Below are 17,436 nucleotides of genomic sequence, written 5' to 3'. Positions count from 1 at the left end.
TGATCAAGTAATTTTACTAGTTAATATTTCATTTTAAAAGGAGTCAAGAACTGGATAGTAAAATTGACAAATAATTTTATGATTTATCATAATATTTCTGTTAATATCGCGTGATTAATGCTTCACATGTTTTAAGTGGCAATTTTAAAAATGGTCATTTTAAAAATTTGAGGAAGTGCAAAGAAATTGTGGAAATGATGAGACTGTCGTAGTAATTTCCATTAATGAAAATATGATACATGGAAACAAAGACAATACTAAATAATAATTGAGGCTTTGGTCATAGTAATTGTTCAAGTAAGTAAATCAAAGCCTACGTTTAACCAATAGTATGTATGTGTATGTAAACCCCCTGCCAACATCTTTTTTATTAAAAAACAGCTAAAATCCCCAAAATTAATAGAACCCCAAACGTGACAGAAAATGCAGATTCCAGACTCTCACCCTGCTTAACAAATCACAACCCTTTTTATATGCCAAGGGTGATCAGGGAGGGTACTGATAGTAGGGTTTTGAATTATCTTCTTTACAAATAATTTTAATTTATATAAAAGCCAAATTTTTATTTCTTTTTCTTATTTTTCTCTCGTAAAAGGTTTTATAGAGATATTGACACTTAATGCTGCAGTCAATGTGAGAATTCAAGTATATGATTCCAATAAGGAAGCTGCCCAAAAATATGACATGCATTGCAGAAGCCAACTTCATAGCATAAGAAAGGTTAGCTAAAGATGGCACACTCACCATAATCGCTAAAATGGGTTCCAAGCATCAGAAGTTTGGATAGAATCTCCATTTGACACTCTTTTTACCCTTTTTTCTTCTCAACAGAAAGACAAAATAATCACAAGCATTTAGATCTCATCCCTTTCTCCAATTCCAATCTTTATGTTTTTGCTTATGGGTAAAACAGCTCTGAGACTTTCTAATCTAATAATCACAAAAGCATAACGTCTCTAGTTATGTCACAAGTTCTGTTCATTTGAATGTTTGATATATTCTAGAACGAAGACCTTTCATAAAACATATAACATATACATGTATTTTCTATTGCAGTTTTCTATGTTGACAACATGAAGATAGAAAACTGCAAGAAGAAACTATCCTGTGTTCTTTCTCTTTTTCGAAGCCTTCCCACCATAGAAGAATCCTGTGGCGTACCGTGAATTGGCAAGCTCCCGAGGCACAGCTGCTCCACCAGATTTCAGAATATCAATTAAGTCTGGAAAGACATTCTTGTTTTCCTCATTCACAAAAACTATACCTTCACCTTCTTCTCCCATTCTAGATGCCCTTCCAATCTGATGTACGTATTCCTTAATGGAATTAGGCATGTCAAATACAATAACCTGTCTTACACCCAGCAGATCTACCCCCCTGCCTAAAACTCCAGTAGCTACAACCACTGGGACCTCACCAATAAAAAAGGACTGCATTATTTCTCTCCTTTCCTTCATAGACTTCTCCCCATGAATTGAAACTGCTTTAATTCCAGTGGCAACTGTAATTGCATTAGCCAGAAGATCTGCCCCAAGTCTGGATCCCACATATACTACAACAGGTGGCTTAAAATGCTTCTTAGTTGTCAAAATGTCAAACAATTTCTGTTTCTTTTGCTTTGACTCAACCCAAATAGCTACCTGCTTCACAGCCTTATTTGCTCTATTAGGTTCTCCAACAGAGATAACCACTGTACCTTTCGCCAGCGTGTTAATCATCTTCTCTAAATCATTAGACATTGTGGCACAATACATCAAGACCTGGGGTTGTGACAGAGCCCTGTATATCTGCATGACCTGATCTCTAAAACCCCTTTGCAGCATACAGTCCACCTCATCCACAACAAAAGTCATGACATCATCCAAGTCAATCTCATGCTTACTTAGAAGATCAACAAGTCTTCCCGGGGTTCCTACAATCAATTCCACCCCTTGTTGAATGCGATGGAGTTGTCCAGCCATGGCGTCACCACCAACCACAAGTGCAGTTTTGAAAGGCAATCCCTTGCCAAGCATCTTAGCATGCTCTTCGACCTGTATACAGAGCTCTCTGGTGGGTGTTAACACCATAACCAAAGGCTTCTTAACTGAAACATATTGCTGGCGATGAATCACACAACGAGAAACTATAGGAATAAGAAACGAAGCAGACTTCCCAGATCCAGTATTGGCCAAAACAAGCATGTTTTTGCCCGTCAAAGCAGCAGGAATTGCTTGCATCTGGACAGGTGTAGGCATGTCATATCCTGCTGCTTCTATATTGTGGAGTAGCTTATCAGGGAGGTTACAGGCATAGAATGACAAAACCGGTGCCACTACATCACCCTTCACATGAATATCAAGTTCCGTTCTAAGATCACTAGCCATAGATGCAGTCCCTGATTTGTTATCAGCATCACTAACATAAAAGCATTCATCAGCCATAGGAATCTTTTTAGGTGGCAGAAGATTTCCAGAAGGAGCCAATGATTTCGCAATTCTTCCAAGCAGTGCCTGTTTGCATTCCAAACTGCAAACATCATCATCAGTTTCATCACATATGTATTCACCGTAGCGGCCGCATATAACACACTTAGGCTCACCTTGCAGAGCCAGTCTTTGGTCCCTAGACCTCAGCTTGACATCTTCCCCAGCATCTAAAATCACAAACAAAAAAATGAGCTCAATTGGGTTAATATTTTCTGAATTCCCAAAACACATCTCTAGAAGACATAGCAGTCCAGATCAAGGCATCAAAAGTAATACAGAGAAAGTATCTCAAAAATTAAATCACAATAATCATTCAATATAAGAATAAACCCTAAATTTCATCCCTGAAGGATTAACCTTTTTACTAAATGATGTCTGAGGTAAACCAAAAATTAATATATCCCCTAAATAGTGAAAAAACCGTCAAATTGGTAACTGAACGTTGATGGGCAAGAAAGAGGGTGCAGAAACTAAAACATGAAGATCAAAATTAAGGAAAATAAAATAGAAGGCATTACCCTCTGGTGCATCAGCATCGGTACCGAGAGATGGGTTGTTGTGATAGGCGTGAGGATCAGTCATGGAGGAAAAGGATGCAGAAGAAGAGGGTTTGGTTAACCAAAATTAGGGTTATGAGAAATAAATTTACTGCCCCCTGCAACTGCGTGCAATGCTTCAATCGCTCAAATGTGAAAGGTGGAACTAAAACTGAACTTGAATTACGACTGCTTCAGGAACAGTAAGAACGGTGGTGTGCGGCGGCGAGGGGAGGATCATAGCAGAAGAAACAAGAAGCGGATTTTATTTTTACGTAAATAGAAAAGATAAACTTTTAATTTTATTTTATTTGCTCATTACCAAGTTCGAATAAACATTACGTTTACCATTATAATATCATAGATAAGATTAATCTCTTCTAGATTAGATCAAACTCTTATAACAAAATACAAATGTAATTTTAGTCTCATTTTCAATTATGAAAGTTAAGTCCTTTAAATATTTAGTTGACATGTTATTAAATAGTTGAGATTTAATAGAACTTTAAAAATGAGTTCTTATTGGATTTAATAGAAGATTTTATATCTTAGGATTAAGATATTAGAGTGATCAAGTTTATTTAAGTCAGAAGTATATTCTTTTTCGTTAAAAATAATGGAAGAATCCTCAGTTAGACAAAGCACAGTTTGTTAATAATTTACGTTATAAATTAAATTTAATATAAATATTTTCCATTCAAATTAATTTGATGTTAACATTAATTATGAATGCCAATTTTTTTATTATTGTTTATCTTAACAAAATATTAAAATAATTAATATTATTAGTCGTAATTATATTTTGTAACATTTTTAATGGTGCCAAAAAAAATTTAATTAAATATTAAGAATAATTAATTCTAATCTTTAATCTTTAAATACTGTTATTGAATTTATATTAACATAAATTTAAAATATTTACAAATTATTATTATGATTAATTATATTGTATCATTTTTTAATATTACTCCTATTTTTTTTTGTCAAATATAAAACAAATTCCTAATATTTTAAATTTTATACATTTTTAAATTATAAAAAATATATTAGATATACTTTTAATAGCATTTATATATTATTATAGTATAAAAAATAATAACATAAAAAAGTTTACAATTCAAATATATTTAATTTTAAAATATTTATTCCCATAGTATTATATAAAATTTTGTTAAATATAGAGAACTTTATATGAAAAGTTAGTAGAAAGCAATAAGAAAATGTTGATAGAATAACATGTTTCAAAACTTTAGATTCATTTTTTACATGAAATTATACTCAATTATTTAGATTAAACAGATCAAACATATAAATTTTTTTTATTCTTATCCACTTTGTACTATGTTTAATTCTTTCTTAAAAACATCTTAAAAGATTTCATTAATCAAACAAATTATTACAACGAGCAGACTAACATCTTTAGGTTACAACAAACATACCAACCTTTACTAGTAATAATGAATACATACCTTTTTAATCCCCTATTAAGTTAAAAACATAAAAATATATATAAAAATACTCTAAAATATACTTAAACTCACAAGGAAAAAACTTCACAAGACGAATATTATAATAGTTTTTACACACTTTTTTTGAATGCACTAGACCACTTGATATGAACAATTAGATGATTGCTTCATGGACTTTGTATAGCTCTGCAAGATTGAATTGTGTATCACTCTTATTCGTTACTTTGTACCATATTCAAAGCCTTGAACTTCAAAAAGTCAAAAACTATTATTTGTTACCTACCATTCCTAAGACCTCTAAATAGGTTTTCTCTAGATGGTACGATTACCATGTTCTTACAAGAAGAGAGATTTTTTATTTGGAAACTAATGCAAAAAGCATACCAAGATGGGTGACGGGTTACTATGTCTCAAACAATATTGTTTTTGCCAACGTCCAACTCTCGCTTGAAAGAGATACTGCATACACCTTGCACTAGATGCTACAAACAACTATATATGTGGCATGTAGAGAACAATGTTCGTGTTCTAGCATGGCAAAAATGCTTGACAAACCAAGAGGAAAGCCTTATGTCTTGTTTTGGAATGCCAGAAGCATAAAAAAGCTACAAAGGACAAAGAGGTTCAAGCTTTTGGTTATGAGGTAGGGTTAGACAATTTGAAGTAATTATAATTGTTTAAGATATGCTCGATGCAATTAGAGCATAACTGAAAGCTTTACCAAAACAACAATGTGCTATGGGAGAGAGACAAGCTCAACAACATGTAGAGCAAGTTGTCACTAACTTTGTTACTCAAATTCAATCTTCTTTCACCTAATTGGTCCAAACCTTCAACCTTTCTCTAAACCCCTTCATTTGTTCTCAATCTCAACAACCTTGACCTCCTCTACAACAAATATGTTTTTTTATCTTTTATTCACCTTTTTGTAGCTACCAAAAAAGGAGAGAAGTACATATGATTTTGTATTTTGTTCACATTTTGTTTTATTTGCATTTTTTTATTCCTTGTATTTTCCTTGTTTTATTTTGTATTCATATTTCTTTATATAGTTTTAGTACTATACTATGAGTATTCATCTAATATGGTCTAAATTTTTATTTTCTCTTATATTAGATAATCTTATTCTCTTATATTAGATACTCTTATGAATGTTTTCTACATTGTTTTAAGTTATGATATCCTATAACTTAATAACTATGATAGTATGAAATATAATACTTTACATTTTGATCATTAATGTGTTGTGATGCATTCTTATATTATACTCAGATACTTCAATTAAAAAGTGTTTTAAATATTTCACAATTATAAAATTTTGTCATCAGAAAAAAAATGAGAGATTATTAAGACTAGATGATAATATCTCATTAGACAAAAGTTCTAAGTGATTTTGATGATAACAAACACTATCATAAAAGTATATATTATTATTCAATTTACATGTTTAGTTATACAAATGAAAGATCTCAAAATTATTTATCAATTCTCACATAAAACCAAATTTATTATAATTATAATACAATACAATTTTTATTATACAAAATAATTATTATTCAATTAAGATGTTTAGTTATTGATAAGTGCTCAATATAAGCTAGTTTTGATGATAATTTGACACTTATTTTGTTTTGATGATGTTAAATGTCTACGTTAATCATCCAAATTAAAACAAACTAATCTCAGCGCGACTACAACGTAAAATCTGAGGCTTGAACCACACAAAGAAAACACACTTTTGAGGGAAACCTCAAGCCCTAAACTGAGGCTTAAGCCATTGATAATCTTTCACCTAGAAGTAGTTACCTAGAAAGGTGGTAGGCGTGGGTATCATGAATTAAAATAATCAATAGGATAATGAAAACAACACCTTCAACTACTACACATTCAAGACTTAAAACGTAAAATTTTTTCAAACTAGAATTATCACTACACCATGACTATTACAAGCATCATCTTCAAAAAGTATCCATAAACTTAAACATTTAACATCCATAACCTATATTGCACCTATAATAATCTTAGTTTCATAACAAAGAAAAAAAAAAGAACACGCACATCCTTATCACAACAACAAACCTAGATAGCCATCACACCTGTACAACGAATTGACCAATGCATTCATAATAACCAAATAAACAAAATGATAGCTTCCTTTACCTGATTTTCCCGTTAAGCCTATTTTTTAGAATAAACAATGTTCTTTACTCGATCAAACTCTCAATCTCACGACACCCTCAAAGTTTTTACCTTTTTTCCTAATGACTAGGGTTTCTACCTTAACATAATATAAATAGAAGTCCTACCTAATCCTGCTGGGTTTATTTTTCTAAACCTCTATAAAAACTCAATATTCTAATTGATTTTGACAAGTCCTTAAATAATATATTTTATTATTATTATCTAACAATAATATCTAATTATATGTAATAATATCTCAATATATCTTTTAATTTGTAAATATACGTAGAATATAACAATATTCAAGAGTATTTTTTAAAATAAAATAAACTCTTTAAATATAAATAACAACCATTTTATTTTTTAATTAAAATAGTTAATAACATTTATATATTTCTCCTTATTTAAATTTCTAGAATCTCATATTCAAATTTATTAGGTTTAATTATTCAGGAAGTCCCTTTTTTGGAGCAGAATCTCAATTTCGTCCCTTATTTTTTCGGTTTCTCAATTGGATCCAAATTTTATGAAAATTGCAACAATTGGGCCCCAACCGTTAAATTGGGCCCAACGCCGTTAAGCTGTGTTTGACGTGTCACGCTGGGTCCCGTTTTGTAATTGACATGTCACGCTGGATCCCCTTTCGCAATTGACGTGGCACGCTGGGGTGAATTTTTGAATTCACGTGTTTGATTGATGTGCATTTAGGTTTTTTATTAAAAAAACAACTTGGTAAAGTGTGGGAGAAAAGTGGAAGGGAGATAAATTTGTATAAATGTGTGCTTGAATCCCTAATAACAGCCTGAGTTTTCATTGAGCTTGTTCTTCTTCGAAGGTGGATAAGTTCGTTGTGGTTGAAGATGGCCCATTGTTGTTCATCTTCGTTATGCAGTGGGTGGCGGAAGGAAGACGATAATGTGGTCTGTGTTGGTGGTCGAGGAGGATGTAGCAGTGGTGGTTCGTTTTGCTATTGTGGGATGAAATGTGTTGTGAGAACTACGAGAACATCTAAGAACAGAGGCAAGCAATTTTGGGGCTGCCCTAAGTTCAAGGTAAGGTTTTTTTGTTGTTGTTTTTTTAGTTGGAGGCTGCCGTAATTGATGTTTTCTTCTCTCAGAATGGTGGTGAAGATGGTGGTTGCAATTACTTCAAATGGTGTGCTGATGATGGGACTGTGGAAAGGGAAACCAGTGTAAAGAGTGAAGGCAAGACTGAGACTTTGTTGAACAGAGAAGCAATGGAAAGTGGATGGAAGATTATAAGTGATTTAGACTTGTCAGTGAAGAAATTGGAAAATAGGCTTAACGTGTTGTTAGGGATTGTTTGTGTTCTTTGTGTTGTGAACATGATTGTAGTTACACTAGTGTTGTGTCGTTCATAGAAGTGTTTTGATTGTAATTATGATGGAATGTACTCAGGATGCAATGAAGCAAAGTTATTTTGACTTCAAAAGTTTGTAACTTTTGGTAAGGAAGTAATGCAAAGTATTGTTTGTAAGTTCTGGCCAAACATATAACGTGATTTCTTAGTGAAGTGATAACCACAACCATGATTAGTCAAATATATCATTAAAACAGAATAAAGCATTAACCCAGAATACAAATATACAAGGCTGTGTTTTCAATAGCAAAAGCAAAATAACCATTAAACCAGAATAACACCAAAACCAGAATTTCAACCACAACAAAATAATCATTAAACCAGAATTTTCAATGTGTTTTCAAAAGCAGAAGCACAATAACAGTGATTGTATGAGGCAGAATGTTGCATGTTTTTGCTACATGTACTACTTTGTAGCCTTAAACTATTACAAAAGTTCCTTAAAAAAGCAGTAAGGTGTTGTCTACCCTTAAACTATTACAAAAGTCCATTCATATAGTGAACTAGGCTTCAGGTTGTTGATGAATTTTTATGAACACCGAAAAACGGTGCCACAAACTTGTTTAACAATCGGCAAGTGTGACCGAATCGTATCAAGTAATAAAACTCGGTAAGACCAAGTATTGTTCTCCCAAAGGACTCACGGCCTAGTTAGTTATATGAGTTGTTGATTATTTAAGACTTGTGAACAATTGATTGTAGGTTTTAAATGCAAAAGACAGTAATTAAACATGTATGCATGAATTTGATCAATGGAAAAGAGGAAAACAAACACTTTAATGAATTAAATGGATGAGTATGTTGTTGGGGTTATCAATTTCATCTTGTTCACTCTCATATACTTTAGGAATTCATCATTCTTTTCATCAATTGCTAATGCCACTCTCTAAATCACCTTGCAAGAAGGCCTATCCTTAACTACAAGTTCATACAATTCCTAGCATTCCTAGTAATTAGTTTTGAAGTGTAGGAGCTTAAAGGCAACCAATATGCTATTGGGAGAAATTCCCCGGATCTAGATTTCCCCGTACGTTCCCATATCGACAAAATCAATAATCATGGCAATGAATGAGTTAAACAAAGCAAGCATTAAGCAAGGAGGAAAATCCCTAACTAAAGATGAAAGAAAGCATATATCTTAAAATAAGATGTTAAAACACAAATTTCATATATGAGAGTTTCACAAGACTACATTGATTCCCCAACAACAATACAAGGTTTAGTTCACCATATTCATGGTGAAACTAGATGAACAATAATGGAAGAATGAAAGAGATAGAAAAACCCTAGAAAGAGAAGAGGAGAGCTGTCACCATCTCCCAATCTACCCCCAAGGGGTGAAAAGTGTGTTTCTGCTTCCTCCCAGCCAAAGATACAAACCCTAAGACATCTAGGTCTTTAAATAGGACATAAAAATAATAGAAAACGGGTCCAGGCCCAAACAGATCATAAAATCGCAGAAAAATGGCCAAAAACTCGTCTGGTTGACTTTTTCCATATTCTGGTTGACTGGTTGACTTTTCTGGTTGACTAGTTGACTTTTCTGGTTTCTGGTTGACTTTTCAGCACTCCAATCATTCGGTACTTCAATTCTTCTTTCAAATAATTCAATTAGCCTACAAAATCAAGGGAATCTTGCACAAAACCATTAAATTCACTTTCAACTCTCTTATTCACAAAACTAAAGCAAAAATATGAGTTCAAGCTAGTTTCTGAGTGTTAAAGGTTCCTTTTAGTATCAATTTTAAGCATGAAAATAACAGTTTTTCAACTGTTATCAGTTGTGTCTGATGTGCCATTTCAGATTGTTGAGTGGATGGAGGTCCTGCTTGGGTGGCTGAAGGTCCTGCTTGGGTGGCTGATGGGCAACGACTTTTGTTATGGCCATGTTCCCTACATATGCCACATCTTTTCCGCAACCCAGATTTGGTCATTCTTGAATCATCCTTCCTCGTTTCCCATTGCTCTAGTCTTCGTTTTCTTTTTGGTCTTCCAGGCAATACTCTTTTGTGTGGAGGAGACACATCAGGATATGGAGTTATGTTCCACATGTTGGCTCCATTTATGGGATATATAATTGATGAATATGTCTCCTCATATGTGGACTTCATGTAGCAAGGGTCAATAAATTGTTCTCCATCAATGTTGAGGAACTTCATAGCAGCTAATGAATGACAACAGGGAATTCCAGTGATCATCCAAGTTCTGCATGTGCATGAGGAGTCATCTATGTTCACTACGAACTTATCTCCACTGTTGGACATGTGACGAACTTCAAATAGCTTGTTGCCTGACCAACTGTGTAGAAGAAAACAACAATAATTATCAACCACATTAGTTAATTAACATAACAAACAAATCATTAATGGAATTTACCTAGGAATCCAATTTTTAGTTAACTGGGATTCCTTTCCAAATCTGGATTGAATCTTGGGACAAATGGATCTAGTAAATGATGATATCCTTGACCTGTTCTTGGCCCATCTTTGCATGATGTACAACCGTATCTCCTCCAACAAGGTAATAATGGGTTTACTCCTGGTAGTTAGGAGGACACTGTTGAAGCCCTCACTCATATTGTTCTAAGGTGTCACATTTAGCTCTTGAAGTGAACCTTGATCTTGACCAATACCTAGAACAAATAATAAAATAATTGTTAACATTGTATCAGTCCTCTAATGTTTCTGAAATAACCTACAACAAATAATAAAATAACCTTGGAGGGATGGCAATCAAATGCTTATAAGCATCTTCGTTCAGTCCTCTGATGTTTCTCATTTCCATCTCCCAGGTTTGTGGGTGTGTGACTGTAGTTGCCCTCCACATTAAACGTTTGAGGTTTTTGCCAGGGAATTTCTTCCTGAAGTTGGCATACAAATGCCTCACACAAAACCTTTGCTCAACTCCAGGAAGCAATTCCTGTATTGCTGGAAGAAGACCCTGCAATACAAATATACAAGTAAAGTTCAAATGTATTCCTGTACAGGCAACCAATACTTGAGGGCCTAAAGTTCAAATGTACAAGTATAAATTAATGATGAGTATTACCTCTTGCTGGTCTGATATGAAGGTAAATGAAGAACATTTTTCAGCCCCTCTAAGGTCATCTATCAATAGTTCCAAGAACCACCTCCAGGAATCCTTGTTCTCAACTTCAACAACACAATACACAATAGGCAACATCTGCTCATTTCCATCTCTGCCCACAGCTGTTAATAACTCACCACTGTACTTACCTTTCAAAAATGCTCCATCTAAACTAATAATTGGCCTGCATGACAGAAAACTGTCTTTGCATCCCTTTAGACATACATAAAATCTCTTGAAAAGGACTTCACCCCCTACATCCTCAACCTTTACTTTCACTGTTGAGCCTGGATTTTTTGCAACCAACTCATGGGCATAATCATATAACCTTTTATACTGTTCTTTGAAAGACCCATCAATATGCTCTGTTGCTATGTTTTTGGCCCTATAAGCCATACACCTTGAAATACCAATGTTCCATTTCCTTTGAATTTTTTCCCTTATATCCACACCCTTAACTGTTGGATTCTCTCTAACTGTTTTCTCTAACTTCTTGCTCAACCACTTGACATCAATTAATTTAAGGTTGAACTCCCTGCTGCAGGTATGGTTGTCCAGCATAGTTCTCAGTTGCCATGTTTTGACTGCCTTCATATAAGCACAATACAACTTCCATGGGCATTTACCTTTTGCACCCAAACACTTGAACCTCATTCTTTCTTTATCATTCTTAACAAACTTAATATTTCTTCCATTATCCAAGGAATAACTTTTAATAGCATCCAAAAGGTCTTGTTTTTCAGCAAAATATGTCCTAACTTCCCACTTGAAGTCAACTATACTTTTTGGCAAAACAAATGTTGCAAAACTCCCATAACCCTCTACATCGGTATTGTCTTCATCACTAATTAATTGTTCAGATTCCCACTCATCATCTGACAAACCTCTATCATTCCCACCCTCTACATTAACATCAAACATGCTGTCAGAACTCCCACTGGAATATGGTCCACTAAAGTCATTTGACACACTTTGGACTTCCATTGGAATATTTCCCTCCAAATCTGCATGTATATCATCATCTATATCACAACCAACATTGACATCAACAAGCCCCTTTGACCACTCACTATTTCCATCAAAAGAGGAATTCCAACTTCGGATTTCCACATCTTCTTCAACTTCATTCATTTCTTCACCTTCATCTTCACCATCACCACCAACTTCTTCAACTCCATGCACCTCTTCCTCCACAACAGCCTCAACTTGCACTTCTCCATCAACATCACTCATTTCTTCTAACACACCAGGAACTTCTTCAACTTCATGCACCTCTTCCTCCATAACAACATCAACTTCCACTTCTCCATCAACATCACCCATATGTCCTTCTAACACACCACCAACTTCTTCAACTTGATGCACCTCTTCCTCTACAACAGCCTGAACTTCCACTTCTCCATCAACGTTACTTATCTCTTCCAACACACCACCAACTTCATCAAGTCCATGGACCTCTTCCTCAACAACAACCTCAACTTCCACTTGCCCATCAACATCACCCATCTCTTCCAACACAACACCAACTTGTTGGAGTCCGTTTCCCTCTTCCTCCATAACAGCCTCAACTTGGACTTGTTCTTCACCCATCTCTTGCTGTTCACCATCAACATCACTCATCTCTTGCTGTTCACCATCAACATCAGTCATCTCTTCAACTTGTCCTTCATCATTACCAACATTTTCCAGCATATGTATGACTTCGGCTTCAGAAACAGGGTGTATCACAAACACATGCACCTCACCATTCAGCCTAGCTAAATTAACCATATGCATGGCACCAGTGTCATCACACAAACACTCTAAGTTATCATCCAACACTGAAGCCCCTCCTACAGAGTACCACATATCTTTAAACCCATCGTATCCCAAACCTTTTACTACACTAACAACCACGAAATAACTCCAAACATCTGGGTCAAACAAAAACCTAGATGTCTCCCCCCCTTCATACTTAAGCTTCCCATCATTAACTAATTTCCCTCCATGGTGAAAGACAACCTCAATATCCTCGTCCATGACGCAAAACACTATATATATGTTTTTACACACCTATAATGCAATCACATGACGACAAAACATGTATTAACACCATAAACAAAACACACTCACACACACAGAGAAAAATAACTTTAAACATGGGGGGACCACTACAACGCAATAAAAAATGAAACACAATACAACCACAGGGACCACAACCCAACATCGCAATAAAAATAACACAACATATGACCTCTGTAATCAATAATCAATACAAAAACAAACTTATACTGACCTAGCCACTCGAGATTCCATTGGAACAAGGTCCCACAACTTCAACCACGAAGACAAAAGCACACTCTCTGTCAACGTCAACTTCGATTAAACCCTAAATCTCCAATTTCAGACCCCAATTTGTGAATTTCATGGACCTTTGCACGAAGCCTACAACAACCCCTCAATCTCAGAACAAACTTCTCCCAATCCCTAATTCCATAAAATTGAATCTCAATCCCAATCCCTATATTTCATTCGTACTTTACTTTTATTTGTATTTTAAAAAATATAATTATCCATGTCAAACAAACTTCTCCCAATCCCTAATGCCACGTCAATTACAAAACGGGACCCAACGTGCCACGTCAAACACAGCTTAACGGCGTTGGACCCAATTTAACGGTTGGGGCCCAATTGTTGCAATTTTCAAAAAATTTGGATCCAATTGAGAAACCGAAAAAATAAGGGACGAAATTGAGATTCTGCTCCAAAAAAGGGATTTCCTTAATGATTAAACCAATTTATTACTATTACGGTAACTTATAAATATATAATATTTTTAATGAAATTGAATGCTAAAAACGCTACCACCTATTTTCTTGTACTTGGCTTTAATATAATATATATACCTTACGGAAACCAATTCTTCAATGCCTAAATTTAACCTTTTTTATAATATTTCCATCTTTCCATTTTTAATTATTTAATAAAGATAATCCAACTATAATATAACACCAAAATCGCAGTTTTGATGCCTTCACCGTAAAAATTCACTGACAATTGAAAAAATCATTAAACCCCTTCATGAAGTAAATTAAACCAACATTATTTAATAATATTTTACACAATCCCAAAGTTAAGAAAACATGTTTATAATGTATGTTGTCACAACAAAATCAGTCACCAAACATAAAGCACCAAAAACACAAGGTCTAAGCCATAGAAGAAACTCACCTTGGGAGTAAACCTCACAAATGGAGCCATGTCAGCCACTGTTGAAGACATCCCATCAATGTCTATAAAAATATAATTTCTTCTCTATTTTTAGATTTTTTTTTTGGACAACTTTTGTTAGATTTCTTTAGAGAGATTTAGAAACTAGTTTTAAGTTGTGGTCTAACCAATTCTCCTATATGCTTTTAGATGTTAGGAATAGATCTAATGTTGTAGTTAGATATAAAGTCCTAACCTTAATGCATGCGATCCATTCAAGTAATCATTGAGGGATCATACTAAAGTTTGGTGATCTTAGGCTCTAGGTGCTAAGAATGAACCTAAAGCTACATTTAAAGAGAATTCCCATTACTTGGTTAATTGCAACATCATATTTAGATTTGTTACAAGTGAGGGACAAATTGGTGGAGTCAAACTTTAACACACTTTAATCACCTTAAAGTCACTCACTTTTACTCCAAACTGTTTTCCAATATTTTCACGAAACAAATTTATTTTATACACTTCACAATCATTTTACTGTTTTATCAACGAAATAATTGAAACATTGTGTTTTCTACCAAATCCATGTAGATACTATACTTGTTATAATACAAATTATCCTGTATATTTGCTGATATATTTGGTTCTTGCGTAATTACCCATAATTATAATTATATATACATGTGAAAGATCTCAAAATTGTTTATCTTACATAAAACCAAATTTATTACAATACAATACAACTTTTAATATACAAAATATCTACAGATATCATAATAGTATGAAAACATTAAATTTCCTAAGTAATACAAAAATCTCTAAATTTTATTGTGAATTTCAATACAATTATAATTCATGTAAATACACCAACATTTATAAACAAAATATGTAAATACAACTAAGAAGAAATAACTTCAAACATATTTACTCAATATTCAAGTTACTTTTATCATTGTTAAAAATATAATAATATCTCTTTTCTCTACTTCCAAAATATAGATCAAAACTCTTTCAATGTAATATAATACGAAAATGTTTCTTTGACAACATATATTTGCCAACGTTTTGACAACGCCAGGTGGCGGCTTTGCATAGGCGAAAAATATTAAAAAAAAAACCGAAAAATGTTGAGTGGAAGGGAAAAATAGGAAGGAAAAGGTTACGAAAATGTTTTCACGCTTTTGAAATTGCTAGCAATGCTCTGTCCAGCAATCGTTGCCTCTACACTTCGTTGAAAACTCTCATTGTGTCATCCAACGTTTCTATCTTATCCGTCGTCGGAACCTTAGTGTCGATTTGGGGGTGGTAACAAATTTGTGCACTTCTGTCTTGACTTCTTTCATCTCTGTCGTTGTGTCATCTATTCTTCCATCTTCTTTGTCGTTCGAAGGCTGGTGTCGTTTTGGTTTTCGTGACAGTGTTGTGGACTTCCGTCTGTTCGACGTGGCTGTAGCACATTGTTCTTTTCCTTTGTTGCTGTGGTTGTGTTTTTGTTTTAAGTCAAAATGCGTGAACCCTAACTGTATTTTGTACATTTATGTACAGCTGTGTGGAATGTTGTTTTGTTGGTGCAGGTGTAATGGAAGCCTAAAAACGAAGTGTGAGATAAAATTTAATTTTGTTTTTATAGATTATGTTTTATCCTCATAAGTTATTTAATTAATAAAGTTATCATAATTTTGTGTAGTGGTGACTTCTTACCTCGATGGACTCATCGATCATTATTGAAATGAATCGCTTACTAGGAAAGGGTCATGTCGAGCGCATTAGGATGACTCCATTTAGGTGGTGTTTGAACATTCTAAGCCCTTTGGATGTCAATTTGAAATTATTGAAGGTGATGGTGTGCCGGTGGGCCAGGCATGATAATAGTTTTAGAGTTAGTCAACAATTGGTGCCATTTTCTGTTATTGATGTGTTCATGAGCACATGTTTAGAAATAGGCGGTTTAGAGATTCCCTTTGATGAATAAGTAGTTGGATTGGTTGGTGAAATGTTTAATTCAAAAATCATCAGTTTGAAGGATTTGACGGACATGTTTAATGTGATTGTGCATGATAAAAACATTGAGGTTGATGTAGTATGTAGGCTATATATATTAGTCTGTTTGGTTGCTTTTTATTTTCCTAAGAAGTCAAGGCATGTTTGTAACATGCCTTTTGTAGTGTTAGATGACTTAGACAGTTTGTGTCTATATGATTGGTGCACCGATGTACATAAACATATTGTACAGAATTTAAATAAATGTATGAAGAAAATTATGAGAGGAGGTATCGCATAGTCACTCACTCTTAGTGGCAATGTGGCCGTGTTGCAGGTAACATGATTTATAGTTTATTATGTTAATGGAATGAAGAACATTATTTAATAGGTGTCATTAAATAATATTATAATATTGTAGGCTTGGGCGGTTGAAAGACTTTCTTTGCATGGTCATGCTTCTCACAGGATGTTGCCGTGCATAATGCGATGGTTCCGGTATAATTGAAGGACTAAAAAAATTGAACATATATTTCAGACCGGAGATGTAAGTCTTTCAACCTTCGTTATATGTTTTATGTCAATATTGATTGTCGTATCTGCGAAATTTTCTTGTGTGTGTTTGGTACAATTAAACCTGGAGTGGTATGTAAGAAAGAAAGATCGTGATCTGACCGAAATCCGTGCTGCTTTCCACATGGATGACGGAGGGATGGGTGAAGGATCGTTGGCTGAATGATCCAGGGTTGACAAAGATGATGATGAAAGCTCTGATGATGACACATAGGAAGCAAGTGCCGAGGAGAGATTGAGGAAAAACAATCGAGATATCATAGCATTGAATGCCAAGATTGAAGTTCTTACGAGGGAGTTATTTGATATTTGTCAAACTCCAATCTTTAATGAAGAAGATGCATGTGGTACTAATGAAGAAGTTGGTGGTGGACTTCATGAAGCACCTGAAGTTGGAGGTCATGAAGAGCCTGCAGGTGCAGGTGATTGCGGATTTGAAGAAGAAGGTGATGGTGGAGCAGCTGAAGACCCTGTACATGCATATACGGAAGTAGGAGGGGACGATAAAACTGCACATGAAGATGAGATAGTTTCAGGAAGTCATCATCGAAGTGTTTGTATTGAAATTGA

General features: G+C 34.3%; 2 protein-coding genes across 3 annotated transcripts; both read right to left on the bottom strand.

Annotated features, from left to right (window-relative positions):
- Nucleotides 1–646: 646 nt before the first annotated feature.
- LOC124846307 (P-loop containing nucleoside triphosphate hydrolases superfamily protein) lies at nucleotides 647–3,308 on the bottom strand. Of its 2 annotated transcripts, XM_047323542.2 has the most exons (3): nucleotides 2,987–3,304; nucleotides 2,582–2,635; nucleotides 647–2,508 (listed from the first exon to the last, which is right to left on the bottom strand). In XM_047323542.2, exon 3 carries the CDS (start codon nucleotides 2,421–2,423, stop codon nucleotides 1,101–1,103), a length of 1,323 nt encoding a protein of 440 aa, XP_047179498.2. In that variant the 5' UTR covers nucleotides 2,424–2,508; nucleotides 2,582–2,635; nucleotides 2,987–3,304; the 3' UTR covers nucleotides 647–1,100. The 2 variants fall into 2 exon arrangements, with proteins under 2 accessions (XP_047179498.2, XP_047179497.2); XM_047323541.2 differs by having other exon boundaries at nucleotides 647–2,635; nucleotides 2,987–3,308.
- Nucleotides 3,309–8,206: 4,898 nt separating this feature from the next.
- On the bottom strand, nucleotides 8,207–13,140 carry LOC148200441 (uncharacterized). The gene is made up of 5 exons (XM_088112952.1): nucleotides 12,756–13,140; nucleotides 11,083–12,701; nucleotides 10,751–10,974; nucleotides 9,831–10,332; nucleotides 8,207–8,266 (listed from the first exon to the last, which is right to left on the bottom strand). Exons 1-5 carry the CDS (start codon nucleotides 13,138–13,140, stop codon nucleotides 8,207–8,209), a joined length of 2,790 nt encoding a protein of 929 aa, XP_087969078.1.
- Between the last annotated feature and the right edge of the window lie 4,296 nt (nucleotides 13,141–17,436).

The sequence above is a fragment of the Vigna umbellata genome, chromosome 4, assembly GCF_029865625.1.
Source record: "Vigna umbellata cultivar VRB3 chromosome 4, Vumbellata_1.0, whole genome shotgun sequence".
NCBI classification, from domain to species: domain Eukaryota; kingdom Viridiplantae; phylum Streptophyta; class Magnoliopsida; order Fabales; family Fabaceae; genus Vigna; species Vigna umbellata.
The sequence above is the reverse complement of the archived record's forward strand: the minus strand, read 5'-3'. Positions and strand labels throughout refer to the sequence as shown.

Excerpts from the sequence above, each read along its gene's own strand:
- LOC124846307 (XM_047323541.2), bottom strand. The coding sequence starts at position 3,050 with ATGACTGATCCTCACGCCTATCACAACAACCCATCTCTCGGTACCGAT. Across the intron at positions 2,636-2,986 it reads CGATGCTGATGCACCAGAGG|ATGCTGGGGAAGATGTCAAG; the intron begins GTAATGCCTTCT and ends TTGTGATTTTAG.
- LOC148200441 (XM_088112952.1), bottom strand. The coding sequence starts at position 13,140 with ATGGACGAGGATATTGAGGTTGTCTTTCACCATGGAGGGAAATTAGTT. Across the intron at positions 10,333-10,750 it reads TTGATTGCCATCCCTCCAAG|TTGGTCAGGCAACAAGCTAT; the intron begins GTTATTTTATTA and ends TCTTCTACACAG. Across the intron at positions 8,267-9,830 it reads CCACTCAACAATCTGAAATG|CCTTGTATATTTGTATTCTG; the intron begins GCACATCAGACA and ends TTGAAAACACAG.